Source organism: Oncorhynchus nerka, linkage group LG7 (genome assembly GCF_034236695.1).
Source record: "Oncorhynchus nerka isolate Pitt River linkage group LG7, Oner_Uvic_2.0, whole genome shotgun sequence".
NCBI classification, from domain to species: Eukaryota; Metazoa; Chordata; class Actinopteri; order Salmoniformes; family Salmonidae; genus Oncorhynchus; species Oncorhynchus nerka.
This window is the reverse complement of record NC_088402.1, coordinates 51,750,500-51,777,368: the sequence shown is the minus strand read 5'-3', so window position 1 is coordinate 51,777,368 and position 26,869 is coordinate 51,750,500. Positions and strand designations below refer to the sequence as shown.

The 26,869-nt window shown below is 44.9% G+C and overlaps 2 protein-coding genes across 5 annotated transcripts; one reads left to right on the top strand and one right to left on the bottom strand.

Annotated features, from left to right (window-relative positions):
- Window positions 1–7,243: 7,243 nt before the first annotated feature.
- Window positions 7,244–9,497, bottom strand: LOC115131902 (proteasome subunit alpha type-7-like). Its single transcript, XM_029663979.2, has 7 exons — window positions 9,171–9,497; window positions 8,888–9,014; window positions 8,482–8,606; window positions 8,274–8,396; window positions 8,004–8,123; window positions 7,817–7,879; window positions 7,244–7,710 (listed from the first exon to the last, which is right to left on the bottom strand). Exons 1-7 carry the CDS (start codon window positions 9,264–9,266, stop codon window positions 7,624–7,626), a joined length of 741 nt encoding a protein of 246 aa, XP_029519839.1. The 5' UTR covers window positions 9,267–9,497; the 3' UTR covers window positions 7,244–7,623.
- Window positions 9,498–9,543: 46 nt separating this feature from the next.
- LOC115131899 (calcium-responsive transactivator-like) lies at window positions 9,544–26,424 on the top strand. Of its 4 annotated transcripts, none has more exons than XM_029663975.2 (11): window positions 9,544–9,897; window positions 11,068–11,144; window positions 11,331–11,415; window positions 11,589–11,736; window positions 12,391–12,621; window positions 20,010–20,183; window positions 21,540–21,641; window positions 22,237–22,329; window positions 22,573–22,692; window positions 22,941–23,130; window positions 23,285–26,424. In XM_029663975.2, the coding sequence occupies exons 1-11, from the start codon at window positions 9,829–9,831 to the stop codon at window positions 23,409–23,411; spliced, it is 1,416 nt and encodes a 471-aa protein (XP_029519835.1). In that variant the 5' UTR covers window positions 9,544–9,828; the 3' UTR covers window positions 23,412–26,424. The 4 variants fall into 4 exon arrangements, with proteins under 4 accessions (XP_029519835.1, XP_029519837.1, XP_029519838.1 ...); XM_029663977.2 differs by having other exon boundaries at window positions 22,941–23,065; window positions 23,285–23,407; XM_029663978.2 differs by lacking the exon at window positions 12,391–12,621 and having other exon boundaries at window positions 9,545–9,897.
- The last annotated feature ends 445 nt before the right edge of the window (window positions 26,425–26,869 follow it).

Genomic DNA, 26,869 nt, shown 5'->3' with positions numbered 1-26,869 from the left:
CTGAACGCTGAGACAGGACAGCCCCCACTGAGGAATTGACCTCCACCACGAACTGCCGGGATAGATCTGGATGGATTTGGATGGGAGTGGTAGTGATTGGTGTTTGAGGTCCAAGAATGCCGGGTCTGCAGCTGGAGATCACGTAAATGGGACCTTGGGAGAGGTGAGTGCTGATGGGGGAAGTCCGGGTTGTGGCCAATCCACCACCGCTCTCACCTTTTCAGGAGCCATCTGGATGTTGCCTGCGGCTATGATGTACCCCAGGAAGGAGATCAAATCAAATGTATTTATATAGCCCTTCTTACAGTAGCTGAAATCTCAAAGTGCTATACAGAATCTCAAAGTGCTATACAGCTACACCGCGGGAACGGCGGATAGGTCCGGGGCTTTTCCCGAGCCTGCAGGAAAACGTCCCGGGGCAGGCAGTGCCTACTTCGGCCAATGACCATGGTAAAATGGGCTCCAACCCAGGATAGAACTAGTAGCCCAGTCGATCAGGGGATTGTGCCTCTGGAGCCAGGAAAACCCTAAAACTACAGGTGCTTGAGGGGATTCAATTGGCAGGAACTGCATAAACTCACTGTGATTACCCGACACTATCAGGTTAATGGGACACGTGGTGTGGGGGACTCTGACAATATAGCGCCCTCCAACGCTCTGACATGCATGGGAATGGAGAGCGGTTGTGTGGGTTTTCCCATCTTCAACACCAGGTTAGCGTCCATAAAGCTCTCGTCGGCCCAAGAGTCTATGAGCACTCGGAGAGATTTGGACTGGTCACCCCACAACAGGGTAGCATGGAGAGGGGTACGAGCAATGGAAGATGGGAAAACTCCCCGTACGGCTCACCAGGGTACTCATACTAGTACCTCTTTGATGAGCCTGGTTCTTTAATGGACAGGTAGATAAAACATTTCTTGTAGCTCCACAATACAGACAGCTCTGGGTGTTAAGTCTGCGTAAGAGCTCAGCAGGAGACAATCTAGCCCTGCCCAGTTGCATGTGCTCCGGTGGAGATGACTCGCCTGCCCTCTGTGACCTCTGAGAGACTTCGGCCGATGTCGGATCCACTCTGAAATGTGTGCTTCGGGGTTTTCCGGGATTCATGGTAGAAATTGAGGATGAGTGTCGGCGACAGGGAAAAGACTCCCTCCTATGTTTCCGTAGCCGCCCATCGATCTGGATGGTCAAGGCTATGAGGGAGTTGAGGTCCAGGGGCAGCTCCCGGGCTGCGAGCTCGTCTTTAAATCACCTCCGACAACCCGTGAAGGAACACATTGAACCGTGCTTCCGGGTTCTAGGCACTCTCAGCCGCCAACGTGCGAAATTACACTGCATAGTCTGCCACACTGCGGGAATCCTGACGTAGTTGGAGCAGCTTACTTGCTTACTTGTTATCACGTACACTATCCTTGAGCGAACCGAGGAAAATTAATAGGGCTGCAGCTCAAAGATGAGAGAACACTGGAAGAGAAACGCCCGGCAGGATCCGGGATCTCCAGTGTAGCACTCCGGAGGAGGTAAGTGGCGTTCTTGGGAAGCCGGGGTAGATTGGGGAGAAACACCGCTGGTAGCGGGGTAATTGACAGTCTGGGGGGTTACTGTAGTGGCGGCCTGCCTCACAGACAATCTGTGGAATTGCGCCCTCAATGTGTTGAAGACATGGCCCTGGTGTTACACTAAGGTCTGGAATCGTTCCATAAGACCTTTGAAGTAACTCCTTGTTTCTTCCAATGGTGTCTCCCTTGGGAGGAGAGCGTTGCGGAGCTGGTCCGAGTCTGCTGGCTCAGTCATGGCCAGTTCGTGAAGTTGCTTTTCTTAGCAGGTTACAAGAATTAACGCAGCAGGATAATTAGGTAAAGCTAAAATTCGAACAATGTCCCCGACGCGACTCGAATCTATCTACAACCAGGCCTGCGCTGAGAACAGACTTGATTTCCACTAATGGGATGCTCCCCGCCAAACGGTCTGTGAGGGAAGAAATGTTTTTCCCTCGTGCTTTTGCTAATCTTTCAGAAGTGATCCTTATCCAACCATTAATTAGGCAACGTTTAAATGAATGATTTAAACATCAAGCACAGACTAATATTTGATTTAGCCTTGTAATCTGTAATAAAAGTAATAATTGATTGTGTGGTTGGCATGAGTTGCATGGTAATGTATAGCTTGATAGCTCTTTTGGTGTGTGCATGCAATTTGATGGCTGGGGGTAGTGTAATTTTCATATTGCAGGCTGGCTGTTAGCTGGAAGTAGCTTTATTGGGAATGTACGGCTGTAAATCCTGCAATTTCTTTTTCCTAAATATTAAAGCATTCCTTAATCGTGTAAAACAAAAACATTGAAATGTGGCGAACTACAGTTTTGCTTGTGGGGTAGAGTGCCCTTGCACCAAAGCATCACTACTTGTTACATTACCCCGAACTCATCCTGCAATTTGAGCGACTCATTCGTTTGTGGACACCGAGGTTTGAAAGCAAGCACTCCTACTTCAAGGAGTGTTATTTTATTCAATGTCTCAACTGATTTAATATATTACATGTTGGGTTGTGCAGGTTCCTGATTCGAATAAACCCTGAAGGAACCAAATGCACAGCGAAAGCAGGAGTGAGCCGCAAGACCGGAAAGGTCTTTCAGAGGAAGCCATTGCCAATTGACCCCTACCTTACACGCTTTCTCGCAGACCTGAAGGAGTTTGAGTGGAAAAACTCCAACATGTAAGTACACAAATACACACACCTGATGACCACAAACTTTATTTGTCAGTTGTCATCTTCCTTTTTACCCAGCGAGTAATAGTAGTAGTAGTAATAGTAGTAGTAGTAATAGTAGTAGTAGTAATAGTAGTAGTAGTGATAGTAATAGTAGCAGTAGTGATAGCAATAGTAGTAGTAGTAATAGTAGTAGTAGTAGTAGTAGTGATAGCAATAGTAGTAGTAGTGATAGTAATAGTAGTAGTAATAGTAGTAGTAGTGATAGTAATAGTAGTAGTAGTAGTAGTAATAGTAGTAGTAGTAATAGTAGTAGTAGTGATAGTAATAGTAGCAGTAGTGATAGCAATAGTAGTAGTAGTGATAGTAGTAGTAGTAGTAGTAGTGATAGCAATAGTAGTAGTAGTGATAGTAATAGTAGTAGTAATAGTAGTAGTAGTGATAGTAATAGTAGTAGTAGTGATAGTAGTAGTAGTGATAGTAATAGTAGTAGTAGTGATAGTAATAGTAGCAGTAGTGATAGCAATAGTAGTAGTAGTGATAGTAGTAGTAGTAGTAGTAGTGATAGCAATAGTAGTAGTAGTGATAGTAATAGTAGTAGTAATAGTAGTAGTAGTGATAGTAATAGTAGTAGTAGTGATAGTAGTAGTAGTGATAGTAATAGTAGTAGTAGTGATAGTAATAGTAGCAGTAGTGATAGCAATAGTAGTAGTAGTGATAGTAATAGTAGTAGTAGTGATAGTAATAGTAGTGATAGTAATAGTAGTAGTAGTGATAGTAATAGTAGTAGTAGTGATAGCAATAGTAGTAGTAGTGATAGTAATAGCAATCTCTCTCTATTCTTTCTATGTCCATGTTTATCCTAGTTGACATATCAGAGCTAAGGAGGATCAGAGTTTCAAAGATTGGGGTGATGATCTGCATGCCACCGAGATTTATTCGAGACTTGTTTGCATCTCTCATTCTCTCAGATATCCTGCCATGCGGGTTGGGTCAGCAAATGATCTGCTTGCGCCATCCCGGAGCCTGTGTTGGCTTGCGGTAGCGTGCTACTCTGGCTCCAGTCTAGCCCTGCTCGTTCCTCTCTATCCATCCTTCTCTCTCAGCCCCTTTCTCTCTCGATCTCTCCCTCTCTTGTTTCTCTCTCAAACACAGGCAGGCAAGCAGTTCTTGTTATAGTTTTTTGTAAAAATTCTCCCTGTTCCACTGTGGTTTTCCTATTTTTCATTGATCTGTTTAGATGTTATTTCTTTCTTACATAATCCTGTATTTTCAAGAATGACCTATTCTGAGGTCGTCTTGGTTTGTGTATGGTGATGTACATTATTGGCCTGTATTTGTCAATGTTCTTATCACTGTATCTCTCTCGGTCTCTCTGTCTTTTTCTCTCCCCTACTATCTGGAGTTGTAATGTTGCACTTTTCAAATGTTGTTCTTTGTGGTTCAAGTGCAATTCATGTGAAATTCATGTTATGAATAAATATATGTATTTGTAAACGTATTGTTTTTCTTACAATATTACATTTCAGTGAGCTGTATTTTAAAGACAACCTGCAATGCTGCTTAGTACTGTAAATTAATTGTATATTACTGCAACACAGTTGCCAGTTTAGTACTGCAATTTTGCTTCACAGCAGTGATGCTGTAACATAGTTTACAGCATGATTTTCCTTACTGTAAAACATATTACAGCCTCCCTGCTGTAAATTTACAGAATAGGTCATTCTTGCTGTAAATTTACAGCAGACATGGACCAGCTCCGCAATGCCATCTCCTCCCAAGGAGCCACCATTGGTAGACACGAGGAGTTGCTTCCGCGTTCTGGTGGAAGGGATCCAGGACGTGGCCGAACGTCACGACCTAGCATTGGACGCATTGCGGGAGCAATTCCGTGGGTTGCCTACCAAGCATTCTACCACTGCGGTAACCTCCCAGCCCCTCAGTAACTCGGCTGGTAGCAGCGCCGTCACCCCGGTTTCCTGGGAACCCCGCTTACCTCCCCCGGAGCACTACGATGGAGATTGCAGAACCTGCCGGGCCTTTCTTTCCCAGTGCTCCCTCGTTCTTGAAATGCAGACTGCATTTGGGTCTTACCTGAAACGTTATAGTTAATGAATGAGGTGTTTGCTACCAAAACTTTCCCTTGGAAATGAAAAAAATGTAAGGTGTGAACTGGGAAGGAAATTGTATTGGGAGAGTTGAGTTATTGACTAGACTGGTAGGTGTCAGGTGTGCAGGTGGCTCAGTCTGGCTAGTTGGTCTGTCTGAAATTTGATATAGAGGAAACCAAATTGGCACCCTTCATTTGTAGTATTAACCCTTTGATGTAGAATTTCTGTAGAAGGACTTATCAAACTCTTTCCATTTTGTCCTGTAGGAGCCCGTAGGCCGAGCTCCTTGTGGAGGGCTCGAAGCCCTTCACCCTCAAGTTTGAGTCGGACTTTGACTTTGATTCTGCAAATCCAATGTTTGACAAGGAAGCGCTGGAGAGGGAGATGCAGGACAAGTTGAACATCCAAGGTTAGTTGCATTAGACTCACCACATATCCGTCGACATATGGGGTTTGTACTGTAGTTGCAGGAACATGGCAATTCGACCATGACTGTGATCATTCATTAAGAACACAATAGCTCATGATTTGGCTATCACTGATTAGTGAAATTATTGCAAAAGGGGGACTTTTCTATCTCTGACAGAAATGGTTCCTCTCATTTTTGTCTTTAGTATCATCTGCAAGCTTTTCATCCATTCTAGCCTCTTCACCATCTCTAGAAGCCAATGAAGGAGAAACCAGGAGTAGACAGTAGTGAGAATTCCTGTTTGGCCCTGTCCGGGGGTATCATCGGATGGGGCCACAGTGTCTCCTGACCCCTCCTGTCTCAGCCTCCAGTATTTATGCTGCAGTAGTTTGTGTCGGGGGGCTAGGGTCAGTTTGTTATATCTGGAGTACTTCTGTCTTATCCGGTGTCCTGTGTGAATTTAAGTATGCTCTCTCTTTCTTTCTCTCACTCGGAGGACCTGAGCCCTAGGACCATGCCTCAGGACTACCTGGCATGATGACTCCTTGCTGTCCCCAGTACACCTGGCCATGCTGCTGCTCCAGTTTCAACTGTTCTGCCTGCGGCCAACAACCCAGCAGCAGGACCGCTACCTCCGCCTTTGTGCGAGGAGCTGGAGAAGCACTGCCAGAGCCCTGCAAAATGACCTCCAGCAGGCCACAAATGTGCATGTGTCTGCTCAAACGGTCAGAAACAGACTCTATGAGGGTGGTATGAGGGCCCGACGTCCACAGGTGGGGGTTGTGCTTACAGATCAACACCGTGCAGGACGTTTGGCATCTGCCAGAGAACACCAAGATTGGCAAATTCGCCACTGGTGCTCTGTGCTCTTCACAGATGAAAGCAGCTTCACACTGAGCACATGTGACAGACGTGACAGTCTGGAGACGCCGTGGAGAACCTTCTGCTGCCTGCGACATCCTCCAGCATGACCGGTTTGGAGGTGGGGTGGCATTTCTTTGGGGGGGCCGCACAGCCCTCCATGTGCTCGCCAGAGGTAGCCTGACTGCCATTAGGTACCGAGATGAGATCCTCAGACCCCTTGTGAGACCATATGCTGGTGCGGTTGGCCCTGGGTTCCTCCTAATGCAAGACAATGCTAGACCTCATGTGGCTGGAGCGTGTCAGCAGTTCCTGCAAGAGGAAGGTGCTATGGACTGGCCCGCCCGTTCCCCAGACCTGAATCCAATTGAGCACATCTGGGACATCATGTCTCGCTCCATCCACCAACGCCACGTTGCACCACAGAATGTCCAGGAGTTGGCGGATGCTTTAGTCCAGGTCTGGGAGTAGATCCCTCAGGAGACCATCCGCCACCTCATCAGGAGCATGCCCAGGCGTTGTAGGGAGGTCATACAGGCACGTGGAGGCCACACACACTACTGAGCCTCATTTTGACTTGTTTTAAGGACATTACATCAAAGTTGCATCAGCCTTTAATTTTGAGTGACTCCAAATCCAGACCTCCATAGGTTGATAAATTTGATTTCCATTGATAATTTTTGTGTGATTTTGTTGTCAGCACATTCAACTATGTAAAGAAAAAAGTATTTAATAAGACTATTTCATTCATTCAGATCTAGGATGTGTTATTTTAGTGTTCCCTTGATTTTTTTGAGCAGTGTATATTTTTGGCCTGTGCTTTTCAACCTCTGCTGTATTCTGATAAGTAGCTAGATGACATGCACACTTCCTAAACTATTCAAGGGATCAATTTGAAGATGAAACTGAGGGGAAAATATCTTTAGGTAATTTTTGTGTTCCTGGTATTGTAAATATTACTTATTAATATAATTATAAATAACTTAATTACAGACCAAATGTCTGCCAGAACTAATGAATTTCCATGTATTTGTTCGTTTTCTATCGTTTTGAGCACAAGTGATGTTACATTGTTACAAATCTAATAAAGATGGGAAATTGCTGATTCACTTGTTCTTGTTAATTTTCTCTGTTCAATGATAGTAACTGAACGTTGTAGTTTAAATACAGATATTTATTCATTGCAAGAATAAGGCAAAGTCTTAAGTTTTCATATGGTCGATTAGGGCAGCAGTGTTTCTCAATCCATTTAATTGGGACTCCCAGGATGGGAGTAGTTTTGTTTTAGCCCAACACTAGTCTCGGAAACCAGACGAGTCTCTCCCAGCACTACCATAGCCTACCTGATTCAGCCAAACAAGAGCCTGGTGACTAGTCAAAAGAAGTGTGCCAGAACAAAAATATGCACTCCTTAGGAGTCCCTCCAGCATTGGATAGAGAAACGATGAGCTAATTAATGTAAACAATGAGAATCCTGATGCAATATTGAAGATGGATGAGGCATGTTTGGTCATGACTTCAATCCGAGAGTGTTTATGTTTTCTTCTTTTGTTTCTCTGCTTCCTCCTTTTCCTTTTCAATAGCCGTGACATATTCCTCAATTTCCTCTTGGACCAGAATCTATTTACAGTGGGAAAGAGGTCGTTAGGGGAGCAATTACATTGCATCATTACACAGGTGAGATCCTCTTCACAGATTTGCGGAGGTGTCATGATTTCAAACAGACCTTCATTGTTTCATCCCGCTTCATAATGGCCAGCTCAATGTTCTTTCCACCTGACTGGACAACCTGTGAACACATGGAGCAAACCTTGTGACAGGAATATCTGAGATTTCAATCATTAATAGCGGGTGCTCATGCAATATCGTTGCTGCCAATCAAAAGTTTGGATCTGGACTGGCAAAAACCTCACCTCAAGTAGAGCTCTGATGGCCAGTTTAATGGTGTCTGTATCGGATTCCATATGCTCCTCTTTATAGTTCTTCTCTAGAAACTCACGTACAGTCTTGGCAGATCTTCCAATGGCATTTGCCTATGTACACAACCACAGTTAGGTTTTCCCATTTTGCTCATATATTGCATTGCAACTTGAGGTACATTGGGTAATTCATTGGGGTGATGACAAACCTGTCAAAGCACCTTTTAAATGATTCAGATGTATGGGTCAAAATTACACCCCTACCTTCCAAGCATGATATGTTCCTGAAGGGTCAGTTTGGTACAGATGGGGTGTTCCATCGAAATCAAACCCCACAATGAGGGAGGAGATGCCAAAGGGCCTTCGCCCATTGCTTTGGGTGTAGCGCTGAAAGTGGGAATATGTAGAAATGATATATCTGCACATGTGTATTGTACTGTTGTGTGTGTGTGTGTGTGTGTGGGGGGGGTACCTGTTTGATGCAGGAAATGAAGCGTGTGATGTACTCCACAGTCACAGGGTCTTCCACAGTAAGCCTGTGACTCTGACACTCCACCCGAGCCCTGTTAACAACGACCCTGGCATCTGCCGTCAACCCTGCAGGCCATGGGATAAGGAGACGTTACACCAATGAAACCCCTCACCCAACAAGGTGAACAAACAATAGCTCAATTTCAGCAGTAAAAAATGAAATGTATCATTCAACGTAGGCCTACATGATCAAATGTTGATGACATCAATTATACCATACATATGGTAGGCTAATTACATATTTGCAATCAACCACTTCACACCATCTGTGGCTTGGGTGTGCACTGTGCCTTATTGGTCCTATGTTGGTCTTCTTGCCTTATTGGTCATGTCCTACAGTAAGTTACCTGCAAAGGCCATGAAGACGTTGTCATCCAAGGCACAGATTTTGCGCACTGTTCTGTCATCTTGGAGCTTGGCGACAGTTTTCTTCTCCACTCCTAGCACAACGACGTTTTTTCCTCGCACTCCAACCTGTAAACGAATTAGGCCCAAGTGATACAGTTGCGCCCGTTGTAAGCACACTTTGGGTCTGCTTCTATTGATAGGCTACGTTTTGCATCGGCACAGTGCTTGACCCATTGTTTTGACCTCAAACAACATTGACAGAAATGAGAAAGGCCTACTTACAGCGGTTGAACCTTTTTTGACCGCCTCCTGTGCGTATTCCACCTGGAATAAGTGGCCATCAGGTGAGAACACTGTGATTGCACGATCGTAGCTCATCTTCCAAGCACTTTACCTGTAAAGAAAAGCCGATTTCTGTGTCTCCTCGACTGGCCCTCGCACTTTAACAAAAGCGAAAGTGATCAGACTTGAATGAAACAGCACATTCAAATTTAACACAGCGCCTCATCCGGACTTTAGTGTGCAACAGCCTTGATTTATTGCGGCCATCGTTGGTTTACGTTGGAGAGCGAGCGCATTGGATGTCGTGAATCAAAGAACACCCCTACCACTGTGAGAAATTATACTGTAGCCTATAGCTGACTGAATGGGTTATACCAACACATTACTGAGTGAGTCTCGAAAAATACGATATTTTCATAGACATGATGGAATTCTGATCAACCATCAATCTTAATAACAGAATCAAATGTAGTATCAATTTGCATCCAGGGGAATAGTGGTGTATTTATAATGTATTTTCATTTCGGAGCAATCCAGGGATTCACACACCCCTATTATTTTCTGAACATGGAAAACCTAACTATGTTATACTGCACGCAAGATAATAGGCAAAATATTAGAATAAAAGGAGCGTTTCTTACCGTTTCCTTATATAACAATGTCGGTGGCATTTTCTTCGGCGCGCCCAAGGAGCAAAGGGGAGGTGACACAGCAAACGATACAAAAGGTAGGCTAATGCCATGTCTTTCTCTATTACGTCGTTTTAACAGGAAATATTTTATTCTGGTCGATTTGAGAGCGTGGAGAGAGTCAGCCAGTGCCAACGGTGGGAAAGTAGTCAACATCGGCACATAACTGGTACAATAGAGCGAGCCAAACAAAGTGACGCGATCATTAGACGCCAATGAAAACAAATTGACATTCATCAAAGCCTACTTTTTATTGCGTCGTTACTGTTGTGCTCTTCACTGCACAGTGTGGCTTTTAACGGAAGCCGACATAACGGCTACTATGTTATGCGTTAGAACAACACATGTTGTCTAATAATAGACTATAGCATCCGAGACCAAACAAATCTAGTTTGTCCCGAGTCTGACTGAATTTTTTCTTATTCTGGTGCATGCACTTCATGGGATTTTTTTGTTAACTGTTATTTGAGTATTTTTTTTGTTTGTTCTTTTTCTTTTAGCAACATTTTATCCTGTACAAAATACACTCTATATGATAGGCTATTGTTACAAAACAATAGTTGATAGCCAGCCGTGCCAAAGATGTGAGAAGACTAGCGAGAATTCTTTAGACAGCCAGTGGTAAGAGGCAGGTGCACTGGATGAATGGATAGTCTGACAGGGGCGATGATGATGGAAGGTGTGGGCTTACGTGCAACATCATTGGACCTTTGTTTATCCTCGAAGGAACGGGGAGGACTCTTATTGGTGCTTGTCAAATTGTTGAGTATATATATATATATATATATATATATATATATATATATATATATATATATATATATATGTGTGTATATATATATTACGGTTAGAGCGCCTTCTTTGGATCGTAGCCTATAGAGGACAGGTTCCACTTTCTTGTACCCTCGCTTTTTGTCACTGATGTCAGAATGTTGTGATTGGCTGAAAAATAATGGTCGACTTTTGTAGTTGCAGGAAAAAAAGACCATGGCTCCGTCCGACTTAAACAGTCTCTTCTGCCCTAGGCTCTTTCTGGCAACGTTAAATATACTCCAAGAAAAACAGCTGACCCAGATAATTTTGTTCAGAGAGTAGGAGGGGGGCTTACGTGAGCGCAAGTCCCGAGAATCCAGGACACTTTATTATAGTGTCATAACTCTGTTATAATAAACTGCTGGCCTAACGTGATTTTTTTTTATCTCCCCAAGATGCTGGATGAAAATCACCATCTGATACAATGCATAATGGATTACCAGAGCAAAGGAAAAACAGCAGAATGCACACAGTAGGAGTTACACCTGTCCTCATAGTGTTGTCACAGATGCATGTTATGTAGGTTACTATAGCAGATGTGTACTTGTATGAAGATGTGATTCTAAGCGCGAAGAATGGAATATCACAGTTTAATGATCGTCATCATGTTGAAGGCTCTTGTGATTAGTGATTAACCTGTCTTTCTGTGCTTTGACAGGTATCAGCAGATCCTTCACAGAAACCTAGTCTATCTGGCCACGATAGCAGATTCTAATCAGAACATGCAGTCATTGTTACCTGCAGTAAGTCTGTGTGGAGTTATGCAATACAATAGAGCCCCATGTTGGTCTTCTCGCTCTCACTCTCGCTTTCGCTCTCTCTCTCCCTTACCCGGCCTCAATAGCTGTTCTTTAACTGTAACACAATTCCCAGAACTGTAAATTCACATGTCTCTCCTCTCCTCCTGTTCTCTCAGCCTCCTACCCCTAACATGGGGAGTATAGGTGCTGGAGGAATGGGACCGAGCGGAGGCAACGGGTCCCTACACTCCCAGAGTAACCTCAACGACACCATGACCCCTGGCCTGCCCCCGACCTCTATGTTGCAGAGTCAGATGAGCAATGGTGAGACCTCCGTATCCACACACACACACACACACACACACACACACACACACACACACACACACACACACACACACACACAGACACTCGCTATCCACTGTATGTGTGTACTATCTGAATGCTCGCCTCTGTGCCAAACTGACTGTCTGCTGCATGTACGTCGCCTGTCTACCTCTCCTATGGCAGCATATTTGATCTCGTCCTCTGCTCTGTCCAGACATCATTCTATGAGTGCATCTCCATATTTTAAAGTGGCTTCCTCTTCTACACTGATCCCTGAATACAGGATACTGTAAGTGGATGCTAACTGGGCATTTCATTCCGTCTGTCCAGTTCTCTCACATCACTGCACATTAAGTAATGGAGACGAGGAGAGGAAGCCACTTCAGACTATTTACATGCATCTCTTTATAGCCATACAGGTCTTTACCCTCTCATCCATTTGCCGCTCCACTAATTCTTCTCTCGTCGTCTCTCCGCATAATATACACACCCTTGATTCAAAACTTTAATTCTATGCCTACTGAGTCCTACACAAGCCTCCTGTGGTGTAGCGATGAACTGGATGTGTTTCGTGTTCGTGGTGCCTGTGACCATGCTGGCACTGCGTGTGCCTGAGTGGCTGGCTGCTCTGACTGCTCTGTGTGTCGTCAGGCCCCAGCCACGCTCCCATGCAGCAGCAGGCGGGTCAGACACAGTCGGCTGGGCCCTCATCCACGTCGCTCAGCCTGCCAGCCAGCACCCACGGCTCAGCCTCCGGCTACAGCCACCCCGTGCCCCCCTCCTCCCAGGGCAGCATGATCCAGGGCCTTGGCCCAGGCTACGGTTCTTCCTCTTCCTCTTCTACCTCCTCCCGCAGCAACCTCAACATGCAGTCTAACACAGGTGAGCCAGCCAAGTGTAGAGGAATCAGCGACAAGGGATCAGTGGCATAGGAATACATCATCAAAGCCAATGATATGAAATCGTTATTGGAAACACTATTCCTTTGGAGATACATAATTGCTAATTCCGCTGTTCTATTTCGTTTTCTCCAGCAAGTCTTGTTGCTAAGTGCATTGGTAACGATCGTTGAGTCCACTCATAGCGTATTGTGATTGGCAGGAAGTGAGCAGGGAGGGTGAGAGGCCAGCCCCCACTAGAGTAAATGTCAGAGCTCTGGAAGGGAAGGGGGGATGATCAGGGAGGAAGAGAAGCAAAAAGGTTGAACATCAGAGGATGAATCATAGAGCAGGGATTATCATCTTGAGTCAGCCTCTGGCAATTTGTTTCTTTGAGCGGATGGTCATGGGGCTGGAACAAGACTGCGAGAAGCCCAAACAGATATAATACTTGACTAAAACATAATAATATTAAACTTTGCTTACATTTGTATACGATCACGTGTCTCTATTATGAGTGGCAAATCTTGAACAGATTTCCAAAATGAAAATCACCTGGAGATGATTTCCTGGTGTCTTAATTAACAGTATTTTTTTGTCCCAAAAAACAATAATAAAAAAACACGATATTCTGGATACTGAACAAAAATATAAAAGTGTTGGTCCAATGTTTCATGAGCTGAAATAAAATATCCCAAAAATGTTCTATATGCACAAAAAACTTGGTTCTCTCAAATTTAATGCACAAATTTGTTTACACAGTGAGCATTTCTCCTTTGCCAAGATAATCAATCCACCTGACAGGTGTGGCATATCAAGAAGCTGATGAAACAACATGATCATTACACAGGTGCACCTGATTCTGGGGACAATAAAATGCCACTAAAATGTGCAGTATTGTCACACAACACAATGCCACTGATGTGTACAATTGGCATGCTGACTGCAGGAATATCCACCAGAGCTGTTGCATGAATATTTAATGTTAAGTCGCTTCCTTTGTCGTTTTAAGGAATTTGGCAGCATGTCCAACCGACTTCACAACCGCAGAGCCACGCCAGCCCAGGACTTCCACGTCCGGCTTCTTCACCTGCGGGATGGTCTAAGACGAACCACCCGGACAGTTGATTAAACTGTGGCACAACCGAATAATTTCTGCACAAACTGTCAGAAACCGTCTCAGGGAAACGCTTTTCTATGATCGTCATCTGCACCAGGTTCTTGACCTGACTGCAGTTAGGTGTCGTAACCAACTTCAGTGGGCAAATGCTCACCTTCGATGGCCACTTGCACGCTGAATCCCGGATGAATCCCGGTTTCAAATCAAAGTTCATTTGTCACGTGCGCCGAAAACAACTGGTGTAGGAGACCTTACTGTAATGGAATTCCTCTTCTTCAGAGGAGGAGTAGCAAGGATCAGACCAATGTGCAGGGTGGTAAGTGTCCATAATGATATATTTAATAAATCAACAGAACACTGAACAAAATAACAAAAGTACAAACAAACAACCGAAACAGTATGGTGAAAACACTAACACAGGATACAACCACCCACAAAACACAATAGAAAACAGGCTACCTAAATATGGCTCTCAATCAGAGACAACGACTGACACCTGCCTCTGATTGAGAACCATACTAGGCCAAACACATAGAAATATAACAACAGAACAAAACATAGAAAAACAACAACAGAATGCCCACCCCAACTCACGCCCTGACCAACTAAAATAAAGACATAAAAAGGAACTAAGGTCAGAACGTCACAGTACTCCCCCCAAAGGTGCGGACTCCGGCCGCAAAACCTGAACCTATAGGGGAGGGTCTGGGTGGGCATTTACCGAGGTGGTGGCTCTGGAGCGGGACGTGGAAACCCCACTCCACCATAGTCTCGGCCCACTTATGTGGCACCTTAGGAGTGGCGACCCTCGCCACCGACCCCGGATTGGGGACCCTAGCAACGGGTCCCGAATGGACGGGAGATTCCGGAAGCACCGGACAGGCGGGAGACTCCGGCAGCTCCGGAGTGAAAGGCGATTCCAGCAGTGCCGGAGTGAAGGGCGATTCCGGCAGCACCGGAGTAACGGACTGCTCTGGCAGCTCCTGACTGGAGGCCTGGTGCGTGGAGGAGGCACCGGATAGACCGGACCGTGGAGGCGCACTGGAGGTCTCGAGCACAGAGCCTGCACAACCCTACCTGGCTGGATACTCCCCGTAGCCAGGCCTGTGCGGTGAGGTGGAATAGACCGCACTGGGCTGTGCTGGAGAACCGGTGACACCATGCGTAGGGCTGGTGCCATGTACCCCAGCCCGAGGAGACGAACTGGAGACCAGATGCGCTGATCCGGCTTCATGGCACCTGGCTCGATGCCCACTCTAGCCCGGCCGATACGAGGCGCTGCTATGTAACGCTCCGGGCTATGCCTGCGCCCTGGGGACACTGAGCGCCTCACAGCATAACACGGTGCCTGCCCGGTCCACCTCTCTCCACAGTAAGCACGGGGAGTTGGCTCAGGTCTCCTACCTGACTTAGCGAGACTCCCCGTGTGCCCCCCTTCCCAAGAAATGTATGGGGCTGCCTCTAGTCCCAGCCGCGCTGCCGTGCTGCCTCCTCATACCACCGCCGCTCAGCTCTCGCTGCCTCCAGCTCTGCTTTGGGGCGGCGTTATTCCCCAGCCTATGCCCAGGGTCTCTTGCTGTCCAGAATCTCCTTCCATGTCCAGGAGTCTTGAGATTTCTGCCGCTCATTACCACGCTGCTTGGTCCTCTTTTGGTGGGTAGTTCTGTAACGTAATTCCTCTTCTTCAGAGAAGGAGTAGCAAGGATCAGACCAATGTGCAGCGTTGTAAGTGTCCATAATGATATATTTAATAAATCAACAGAACACTGAACAAAATAACAAAAGTACAAACAAACAACCGAAACAGTATGGTGAAACACTAACACAGGATACAACCACCCACAAAACACAATAGAAAACAGGCTACCTAAATATGGCTCCCAATCAGAGACAACGACTGACACCTGCCTCTGATTGAGAACCATACTAGGCCAAACACATAGAAATATAACAACAGAACAAAACATAGGAAAACAACAACAGAATGCCCACCCCAACTCACGCCCTGACCAACTAAAATAAAGACATAAAAAAGGAACTAAGGTCAGAACGTGACACTTACAGTGAAATGCTTACCTACAGGCTCTAACCAATAATGCAATAAAGGTGTTAAGTGAACAATCGGTAAGTAAAGAAATAAAACAACAGTAAAAAGACAGGCTATATACAGTAGCGAGGCTATAAAAGTAGCGAGACTACATACATACACCGGTTAGTCAGGCTGATTGAGGTAGTATGTACAGTACATGTAGATATGGGTAAAGTGACTATGCATATATGATGAACAAAGAATAGCAGTAGCGTAAAAGAGGGGTTGGCGGGTAGTGTGTGGCAGGACACAATACAGATGGCGTCAGTTAGCCAATGTGCGGGAGCACTGGTTGGTCGGCCCAATTAAGGTAGTATGTACATGAATGAGAGTAGCAGCAGTGTAAAAAGAGGGTTTTCGGGGAGGCACACAATGCAAATAGTCCGGGTAGCCATTTCATTACCTGTTCAGGAGTCTTATGGCTTGGGGATAAAAACTGAGAAGCCTTTTTGTCCTAGACTTGGCACTCCGGTACCGCTTGCCATGTGGTAGTAGAGAGAACAGTCTATGACTGTGGTGGCTGGAGTCTTTGACAATTTTTAGGGCCTTCCTCTGACACCGCCTGGTGTGGAGGTCCTGGATGGCAGGCAGCTTAGCCCCAGTGATGTACTGGGCCATACGCACTACCCTCTGGAGTGCCTAGCGGTCAGAGGCCGAGCAGTTGCCGTACCAGGCAGTGATGCAACCAGATGCTCTCGATGTTGCAGCTGTAGAACCTTTTGAGGATCTCAGGACCCATGCCAAATCGTTTTAGTTTCCTGAGGGGGAATAGGCTTTGTCATGCCCTTTTCACGACTGTCTTGGTGTGTTTGGACCATTCTAGTTTGTTGCTGATGTGGACACTGAGGAACTTGAAGCTCTCAACCTGGTCCACTACAGCCCCGTCGATGAGAATGGGGGCGTGCTCGGTCCTCCTTTTCCTGTAGTCCACAATCATCTCCTTAGTCTTGGCTACGTTGAGGGATAGGTTGTTATTCTGGCACCACACGTCGTGGGTGAACAGGGAGTACAGGACGGGACTGAGCACGCACCCCTGTGGAGCTCCAGTGTTGAGGATCAGCATGGCAGATGTGTTGCTGCCTACACTCACCACCTGAGGGGGGCCCGTCAGGAAGTCCAGGATCCAGTTGCAGAGGGGGGTGTTTAGTCCCAGGATCCTTAGCTTAGTGATGAGCTTTGAGGGTACTATGGTGTTGAACGCTGAGCTGTAGTCAATGAATACCATTCTCACGTAGGTGTTCCTTTTGTCCAGGTGGGAAAGGGCAGTGTGGAGTGCAATAGAGATTGCATCATCTGTGGATCTGTTTGGGCGGTATGTAAATTGGAGTGGGTCTAGGGTTTCTGGGATAATGGTGTTGATGTGAGCCATTACCAACCTTTTCAAAGCACTTCATGGCTATGGACGTGAGTGCTACGGGTCTGTAGTCATTTAGGCAGGTTGCCTTTGTGTTCTTGGGCACAGGGACTATGGTGGTATGCTTGAAACATATTGGTATTACATTCTCAATCAGGGACTTGTTGAAAATATCAGTGAAGACACCTGCCAGTTGGTCAGCACATGCCCAACAGCACACGTCCTGGTAATCCGTCTGGCCCTGCAGCCTTGTGTATGTTGACCTGTTTAAAGGTCTTACTCACGTCGGCTACGGAGAGCGTGATCACACAGTCGTCCAGAACAGCTGATGCTCTCATGCATGCCTCAGTGTTGCTTGCCTCGAAGCGAGCATAGAAGTGATTTAGCTCGTCTGGTAGACTCGTGTCACTGGGCAGCTCGCAGCTGTGCTTCTCTTTGTAGTGTGTAATAGTTTGCAAGCCCTGCCACATAAGATGAGCGTCGGAGACGGTGTAGTGTGATTCAATCTTAGCCCTGTATTGATGCTTTGCCTGTTTGATGGTTCGTCGCAGGGCATAGCAGGATTTCTTGTAAGCTTCCTGGTTAGAATCCCGCATCTTGAAAGCGGCAGCTCTACCCTTTAGCTCAGTGCGAATGTTGCCTGTAATCCATGGCTTCTGGTTGGGATATGTCCGTACAGTCACTGTGGGGACGACGTCCTCGATGCACTTATTGAAGCCAGTGACTGATGTGGTGTATTGTCAATGTCATCGGAAGAATCCCGGAACATGTACCAGTCTGTGATAGCAAAACAGTCCTGTAGTTTGGCATCTGCTTCATCTGACCACTTTTTTATAGACCGAGTCACTGGTGCTTCCTGCTTTAAGTTTTGCTTGTAAGCAGGAATGGCCACTCCAATACCTTGACTTTGTTGTCCTTAAGCCATTTTGCCACAACTTTGGAAGTTTTCTTGGAGTCATTGTCCATTTGGCAGACCCATTTGTGACCAAGCTTTAACTTCCTGACTGATGTCTTGAGATGTTGCTTCAATGTGCATTCCTCATGATGCCATCTATTTTGTGAAGTGCACCAGTACTTCCTGCAGAAAAGCACGCCTACAACATGATGCTGCCACCCCCATGCTTCACGGTTGGGATGGTGTTCTTCGGCTTGCAAGCGTCCCCTTTTTTCTCAAATATAACGATGGTCATTATGGCCAACTAGTTCAAATTTTTCCGTCAGACCAGAGGACAATTCTCCAAAAAGTACGATATTTGTCCGCATGTGCAGTTGCAAACCGTAGTCTGCCTTTTTTTATGTAGGTTTTGGAGCAGTGGCTTCTTCCTTGCTGAGCGGCCTTTCAGGTCATGTTGATATAGGACTCGTTTTACTGTGGATATAATAATTTTGTACCTTTTTCCTCCGGCATTTTCACAAGGTCCTTTGCTGTTGTTCTGGGATTGATTTAGCACTTTTCGCACCAAAGTACGTTCATCTCTAGGAGACAGAACGTGTCTCCTTCCTAAGCAGTATGATGGCTGCGTGGTCCCATGGTGTTTAAACTTGGGTACTGTTTGTACAGATGAACGTGGTACCTTCAGGCGTTTGGAAATGAACCAGACTTGTGGAGGTCTACCTTTTTTTCTGAGGTCTTGGCTGCTTTCTTTTGATTTTCCACATGATGTCAAGCAAAGAGGCACTGAGTTTGAAGGTAGGCCTTGAAATACATCCACAGGTACACCTCCAATTGACTCAAATGATGTCAATTAGCCTATCAGAAGCATCTAAAGCCATGACATAATTTTCTGGACTTTTCCAAGCTGTTTAAAGGCACAGTCACCTTAGTGTATGTAAACTTCTGACCCACTGGATTTGTAGTGAAATAATCTGTCTGTAAACAATTGTTGGAAAAATTACTTGTGTCATGCACAAAGTAGATGTCCTAACCAACTTGCCAAAACTATAGTTTGTTAACAAGAAATTTGTGGAGTGGTTGAAAAACGAGTTTTAATGATTCCAACCTAAGTGTATGTAAACTTCCAACTTCAACTGTACATGTGTAGTCTGGAGGTTGGGATTTAGGATGTACTGTAGTGTTCCCTGTATCAGTAGGGCCTAGAGAGCGAGGGAGAGATAGGGAGGGAGGTCTGTCCTCCCAGGATTCTAGAAAATTAGGATTTTATTGATTTAGACAGGAGACAGGACATTGGCGGATGATTCACTGACCCAAGGAACCCCTGAAGGTATTCCACAGCTTTTCAATATCATTCTCAATAACCTCCCCTGTGCCCTCTCTGTTAGAAAACCTTCTCTAGTCTTTATACACTTGAACTTCACACTCCAAAACCTCTGAAAGTCTGCATTGTCCTATATGAACGACAAGAAGAACCGAACACATTCAGTTCATCAGACTGGTAGGCAGCCCCATCCTTCCTCTGGAGTCCATTATTTGCTAGTCTAGCCCCAGTCACCTCCCTGCTTCAGGCTCTCCTCTCTTCTCCTGACCTCTAACCCCTGACATGCAGCCCTGCAGCCCACCCTCGTCTGCCTGGTTGCCCATGTGTATTTATCTCTGTTTTATGAACTGACCCCACTTTGGCTTCTTTTCCATTTCCTCCAGAGCATTTTAAAGCCCCTCTCTCTCCCAGATTATTTGAATATTTGAAACAGACCCTTCCCTTTCTGGCTACTCTCTGACTGTCATGACCCCTCCCTATTTATTTTCCTTCTTTTGATTCTGCCTGTTTCTGTTCCGGTTATGTATGTTGTTGATGACAATGATGAAGATGTTGACATTGTGTGTGTTAATGTGTAAGATCTCTCCCCATAACGCCCCCCCCCCCCTTTTAGTCTCCATGATGCACCAGCAGTCGGCAACACCTCATTACCCCTCAACCCAGACTGGTGGCGGACAGCAGCAGTACCAGGGTCAGCAGGCTGCTATGGGCATGTTGGGGCAGAGCGGACAAGGCAACAACATGATGAGCCAGAGGCCCATGGGGACCTACCGACCCACACAGCAAGGTAGGTGACCATGGGTCTCTGTCTTTCTCCAGGCTGCTGCGGTTTGGTCATGGGCTGCAGATGCACTGTGGTTTATATATGGAGGAAATGGCTGTGTGGTTCGGGGTGGAGATGATTTCTAGATGAACTCCTGAAGATGTAGCAACTGCGGATGTAGACGACATGGACGTTGGATTGAAAGGTGGAGATGTTAATGGTTAGCAGGTGTTTAGGAGGTGTGAGCCTAAATAATAGACTATGATATTTATGGTGGATATAATCTGTCACGGATGCGCATACGTTACCATGGTATCGCAGGTGTGTAGCCTAGATCTCACCCATAGTAATGTCCTGCCTGTGACTTTAAGAGGCGGACTGAAGATTTATGGCTGTTGTAACTTGGAGTCCCAGTCTCTGTAAATCCCTTTACCCATGGTGTCAGTCAGCATGAGCCTCAAACTAGTCCCGAAACGTCCCCTTGTGTTTGGTGTGGGACGTGGACTAGGCATGTACCTCACAGAGGTACCTCAGTCGCTCGTCTGTAGGATGTCTGAGAAAATGTCTCCAGGGAAACCGGGTTGTTTGTTGTGGCTTACCTTGGTCTTATCCCAGCTTGTCCAGGTACGATCACTAGATCTTGTCCACAAGGACTCTATTGTTCCAGTGTATAGTTCATCACTGACAAAGGATATTTGTCAATGGGGAATTGAATCGTTTCCTTTTGCCATGAAAGATCATTTGTTCACTAGCTGTTGGCTGCTGTGATAATGGTCCTTTTTGCATTACGTTATTGGATCAATATTTTGTAGAATATTAATATTTAGCGAGACTGTGAGTTGCTGTCATGCAGATACAGCGATATTTCTAGCAATACTTCTGGCAACGGAAATAAATATATTTGGTTTCTGGTTCAGTCGTTTGTGAAGGAATGGCATCTGGAGTTTCTGCACACCACCACCACAGCGTCTCCCATATGATTGGCCCTTCTGGGATTTCTAAAACCACTCTTATTGGTCCTTTCAGAAAGTCATATTTCATTTCATTCTCATAGGATTCTATAATTTTCAGATCATGGTTTGGATAGGGCTGAACATTCTGAAATGAAAATGGATGCCAAAATGATGCTAATAGGACCTCTTGAACTTGAGTCATTGAACTACAAAAAAGCTTCTCATTATGTAATTAGCACCCATAAGACACTACTTCTCTCACACACACACACACACACATACACACACACACACACACACACACGCGCACACACACACTCCCCTCCAACTGCCAAAGCGCCCTGGTCCAGCCCCCTTTAGTCACCAACACAGAGGCCCATTGGTCCGACCAGCTGATTAACCAATCCTGGTGTCGCCTGTCTTGCAGGATCTGCACCGCAGTACATGGGACAAGACGATTTCTACGGAGAGCAGTACGGACACACTCAGAGCTCCAGCGAGCCCATAAACCAGCAGTATTACTCTGATGGTAATCATTTAGAGCCTTGACCCTCACACACACAACCCCTCCAACACATACACACCTTTCAGACATCTCAATCACACACACGCATACATGCCATCTCGTCTCAGTGTCATCCCACTGCCCTGTCTTCAAGTTATACTGCAGCGCTGAACTCCATATTCCAATCCTCTGGCTTCTTGTCTTTCCTTTCCCTTCGTGTGGGAGTTCAATGGGAGTCTTTTGTACGGTGGATTTTTGTGGAAGGATTATGATTTTGATGGCAAAGTGCTGAGTTTGGTCTTAGAACTGTTTCCTCCCGGTGTGCCTCTGTCAATAGTGTTCCCCTCTGGTGTGCGGAAATTGTAGATTTCCCATTTTTGAAAATCGTTTAGGGCAGAGCGCCAACTGATTCTAGCGTGTATTTGTGTGCTCTGTGTGTTTAAGTGTCCGAGGCACTGCAAATGTCCGTTTGTGCTCTTGTCAACTTATGGGTGCACACCTATGTATGTAAACGTTTTACAAACTGTGAAAGGACCAAGCTCTCTACTCTAAATGTGTGAGGAGCCACATTGTTTTTGGTAGATTGGTTTTGGCATGTACTCATTCCTGCCCCCTCCAGGTCATGGGGAGTACTCCTACCAACAATCATCCTACGGTGAACAGGGCTATGAGAGGTCCTTTGATGAGTCCTCACAGCACTACTACGAAGGAGGTATGTTCCCAAAACACATAGACTCATGCCTAATAAACATAAAGGTTGTGAACTTGTGATAGGATTGTAGCTGCTAGCTATGTGCCACTGTAGGCCTAATCTCAGACACGCCGAACTACAGTAAAATCTTGCGTAATTGTGTCAGATGCTCGATTACTATTAATGTTACATGCATCTGTCCACGAGAGATTACAGTATGAAGTTAAGTCTTGAAGTAGTGAAATTGCTGCTCCTGATCCCCAGGCAACTCCCAGTACAGTCAGCAGCAGGCCCAGTACCAGCAGGGGTCAGGCCAGCAGCAGCCCTTCAGCCAACAACAGTACCCCTCACAGCAGGGCTACAGCGGACAGCCACAGGGCTACGGTAAGGAACACACACACACACACACACGCTTGCATGAATGCACAGACATACAGTGGCAGACACACAGACATACACATCCCTATGTTTTGCTACGGGCATATTGATGCTGCTGATAGTTGGGATTGTTGGGCTGGTTGGGAATTGAACATTCATATCAGGACATTTATTTTTTAAAGATGATGATTGTTTCACTGTTATAACCGTCTGTGTGATTCAAGACTTGGTTGATTGACTGATTTGGTCTCCAGGTCCAGGTCAGGGTGCGCAGTCCCAGTACTCCCAGTACCAGCAGGGTCAGGGCCAGCAGTACAGCTCCTACCGCTCCCAGGCTTCCTCTGGGGCACAGACACAGAGGCCCTACGCCTACGAACAGGTACAACTACAGCTACCCCCAACCCCACGTTTTGAGGAGGACCGTGCTGTCCAACAAAACATTGGGTAAATTGGGCAACTCACACCGCAAATGACCACAGTGGCGATGCCCATGGGTTGCTTTGAATCATGAGAAAGTATTCATGAACAAAAGTATTCCCCATCTCATGCTGACCTGACATGACTAAAGATGTTTCTTTTCTAACTCCCTCTCTTTTAGGGTCAATACGGAAACTACCAGCAATAAGGCACCACCTCCTGGGCAAACTGGTGGACAAGTTAGGCAAGGGAACAGTTCTGTGAATAACCCCCAACAGTCGTGTGTAAACCAGTCTCTGAGTAAATGAGTTAGATTTATCTCTGAATCTTTTTAGTTTGCTGAGACACAGATTAGCAGGCTAGACTAAGTCAGATTCATGTTCTGCTGGCTCACTATTTTCTAACTGAGTACAGGTGAACTGGTTCAGGAGATCCTGCATGAAACACCTTTCATCTCTGCTTTCTCTTCTTTTGCTCACCCTATAAGATGATTTGAATTATGGGGGTATCTGGTAACAAATCGGGGAACCCTCAATAGCATTATTATAAGCTATATTATAAGCCTCATAAGCGTTGAAAAGACTCATATGTTTCATTCGAACCTTGCCTTTAAATGTCTTCCTTTTTTTGGTCTCTGTCCTCGCTATCAACCTCTGGTTCTCTCACCCTACTTTTCTGTCTGTCTTTCACAGGGTGCACAATACAAGTGCTGTCCTCTGTCGAAGATTGCAATTTAAAATGTGCCCAGGTCACAAAAAGAACGTTTGGTCATACATTCAGCATCTTTTATTCAGTGTAAAGCTTAACTTGATTAAGGTGAAAATGGGACTTGTCAGTAGTGTTCAACCTGAAGTGTTCAGGTTGTGTTTGAAACTGTGAAGTTGTGTAGATCGGCGTGTGGTGTTACCGACTGTTCAGTGTTACCCCTCTGTCTGTGTATGAAGAACAAATGTTTGAGTAAGGTTATAGGCACAATAGATGGTAGATTGACAAGAGAGTGCAACTATCAACAACCATCATAATATTACAACTAATATGGACAATTCATTTCCATGATCGATCCTTTTTGTTAATTCTTTAATTTTGTCTGATTGCATTTTTTTTTTAACTAAACTTTTTTTTTATTAAGAAAAATTATTTGTAGATTTTTATAAGTTGGGACTTTTTCCATTTACACTGAACAAAAATATAAACGCAACATGCAACAATTTCAAAGATTTTCATGAGTTACAGTTCATATAAGGAACAGTCAATTGAAATGAATTCATTAGGCCCTAGTCTATGGATTTCATATTACTGGGAATACAGATATGATTCTGTTGGTCACAGATAACTTTGAAAAAAAGCGAGGGGCGTGGATCAATTATGTTAATTGTTTATAGCGTATGCCTGCCCATACCATAACCCCACCGCCACCATGGGGCACTCTGTTCACGATGCTGCCATCAGCAAACTGCTTGCTTACACGAACCCATTCACGCTATCTGTCATCAGCCCTGTACAGTTGAAACCAGGATTCATCCATCAAGAGCACACTTCTCCAGCGTGCCAGTGGCCATCAAAAGGTGAGCATTTGCCTACTGAAGTCGGTTAAGATGCCGAAATGTAGTCAGATCAAGACCCAGGTGAGTACGCTAATGAGCTTCTCTGAGACCGTTTCTGACAGTTTGTGCAGACATTCTTTGTGTGTGCAAACCCACAGGATGTGGAGGTCCTGGGCTGGGGTGGTTACATGTGGTCTGCGGTTGAGAGGCCAGTTGGACGTACTGCCAAATTCTCTAAAACGATGTTGGAGGCGGCTTATGGTAGAGAAATTAACTTTCAACTCTGCAAACAGCTCTGGTGGACATTCCCGTAGTCAGCATGCCAATTGCACGCTCTCTCAACTTGAGACATCTGTGGCATTGTGTTGTGTGACAACTGCACATTTTAGTGGCCATTTATTGTCCCCACCACAAGGTGCACCTGTGTAATGATCATGCTGTTTAATCAGCTTCTTAATATGCCACACCTGTCAGCTGGATGGATTATCTTGGCAAATGAGAAATGCTCACTAACAGGGATGTAAACACGTGTGCACAAAATTTGAGCTTTTTGTGTGTATTGAACATTTCTGGGATCTTTTACTTCAGCTCGTGAAACATGGGACCAACATTTTACATTGTTGCGTTTAAATTTTTGTTCAGTACATTTATTTATAAACGTACAATTTCTTTTATCAGATGTTTTAATTTGTCTATGTCTCATTCTCTGTTATGCACTTTTACTTATCGTAGTTGTTTCTAAGAAATTATTTCCAAACAGCCAAAGTAAAGTAACACACAGGGAGAGGATTTTATCAATCCGCACAAGACTTTTTCAATACGTGCAATACAGTCAGTCACTGGAGCAGAGGACGAGACTATCATTAGGCTTGATAATGGACTTCAATGACTTTCTGTGTGCTACCACACACTATAGCCTATTAGGGTACAAAAATGAAAAGTCTTAGCCTTCTATCTAGTTGAGTACATAATCCGAAGTATTTTTTGTTTGCCAATTGTGTTTGGGGTTTGCTTCAACTGTCTTAACCCATATAGAGGGATGTTTTGTAAAGTATTACATTCTAACCAATGTGATGTAGTCTTAGCCTATGTGTGTGAGTGCATATGGCATACATGTTTGGTGTATGTTTTACAGAAACAAAACAAGTTTGCCATTTGTCTTATTCAATTTATTTTATTCAAAGTGATCCTAGATCAAGTGTTGGTTGGTAAGTCCTTAGGAGTGTTATAGAATACAAGTTTGTCCCACAAACACACTTGCCTTGTAATTTCTATGACAATGTACAATATGTAAAGATATGTTGTGGTTGTCTTTATTTACCTCAAACGATTTGATCATTTTATGAAAATCATGGTTTGGTTTGTTGTATAGGTATATCCCCTGTAATAATCCTAGTAATGTCAGACTGGAACTTTACTATAAAATGCTGAAAAGGGGACAGCACAACTCATTACACTTGCCAATAAAGTGGGGTATGTTTTATGTTGTCAATAAAGTGGGATATCTGAGGTACCTGGCTGTCAAACAGCTCAATAACTGTATGTTAACTCAACTCTACAGTGACAATCATAGGCTTCTTTAGACTGCATAATATATCATTGTATTCATTTCCTGTGAATTGGATATATACTGTTTTGCTTATAATGCAATACATTGCTGTGTGTGTGACAGAATAAAGGGTTTGTTTGTGCATAACCACATATGAATGTTTAATCGATTGTTCATCTTCGTCTTTTGTTACGGTTTAATATGTAAAATAAATTTACTTCCACCTTGTTTTGTGTCTGTCTTGTATGAAGCAATGTTCCATTACACGACCCATGCTTTGACTTTACATGCTTTTTGAACCTCGGCGCTACCGTAGCTAGCTCGCGGCATGCAGAAGTGAAGTTGTTGTTCCAGACAGTTAGCATTGATATAAAAGCTTCATGTTTGTTTAGCGTTGTTAGATTGCGAGGTTTTGTAAAATATCTAGAGATAGATGGACATGTTGTTTGGCCGATTTCATTAGTAGGCTTGTCGAAAGTGACTTGTCTAGCTAACGTTGGCTCATAGCCACAGTCAGCGAGCTACGTTAGCTAGCTAACTAACACATTATCCTCGATTTCATTAGTAGGCTTGTCGAAAGTGACTTGTCTAACTAACGTTGGCTCATAGCCACAGTCAGCGAGCTACGTTAGCTAGCTAACTAACACATTATCCTGCTATAGTAACGTTACTG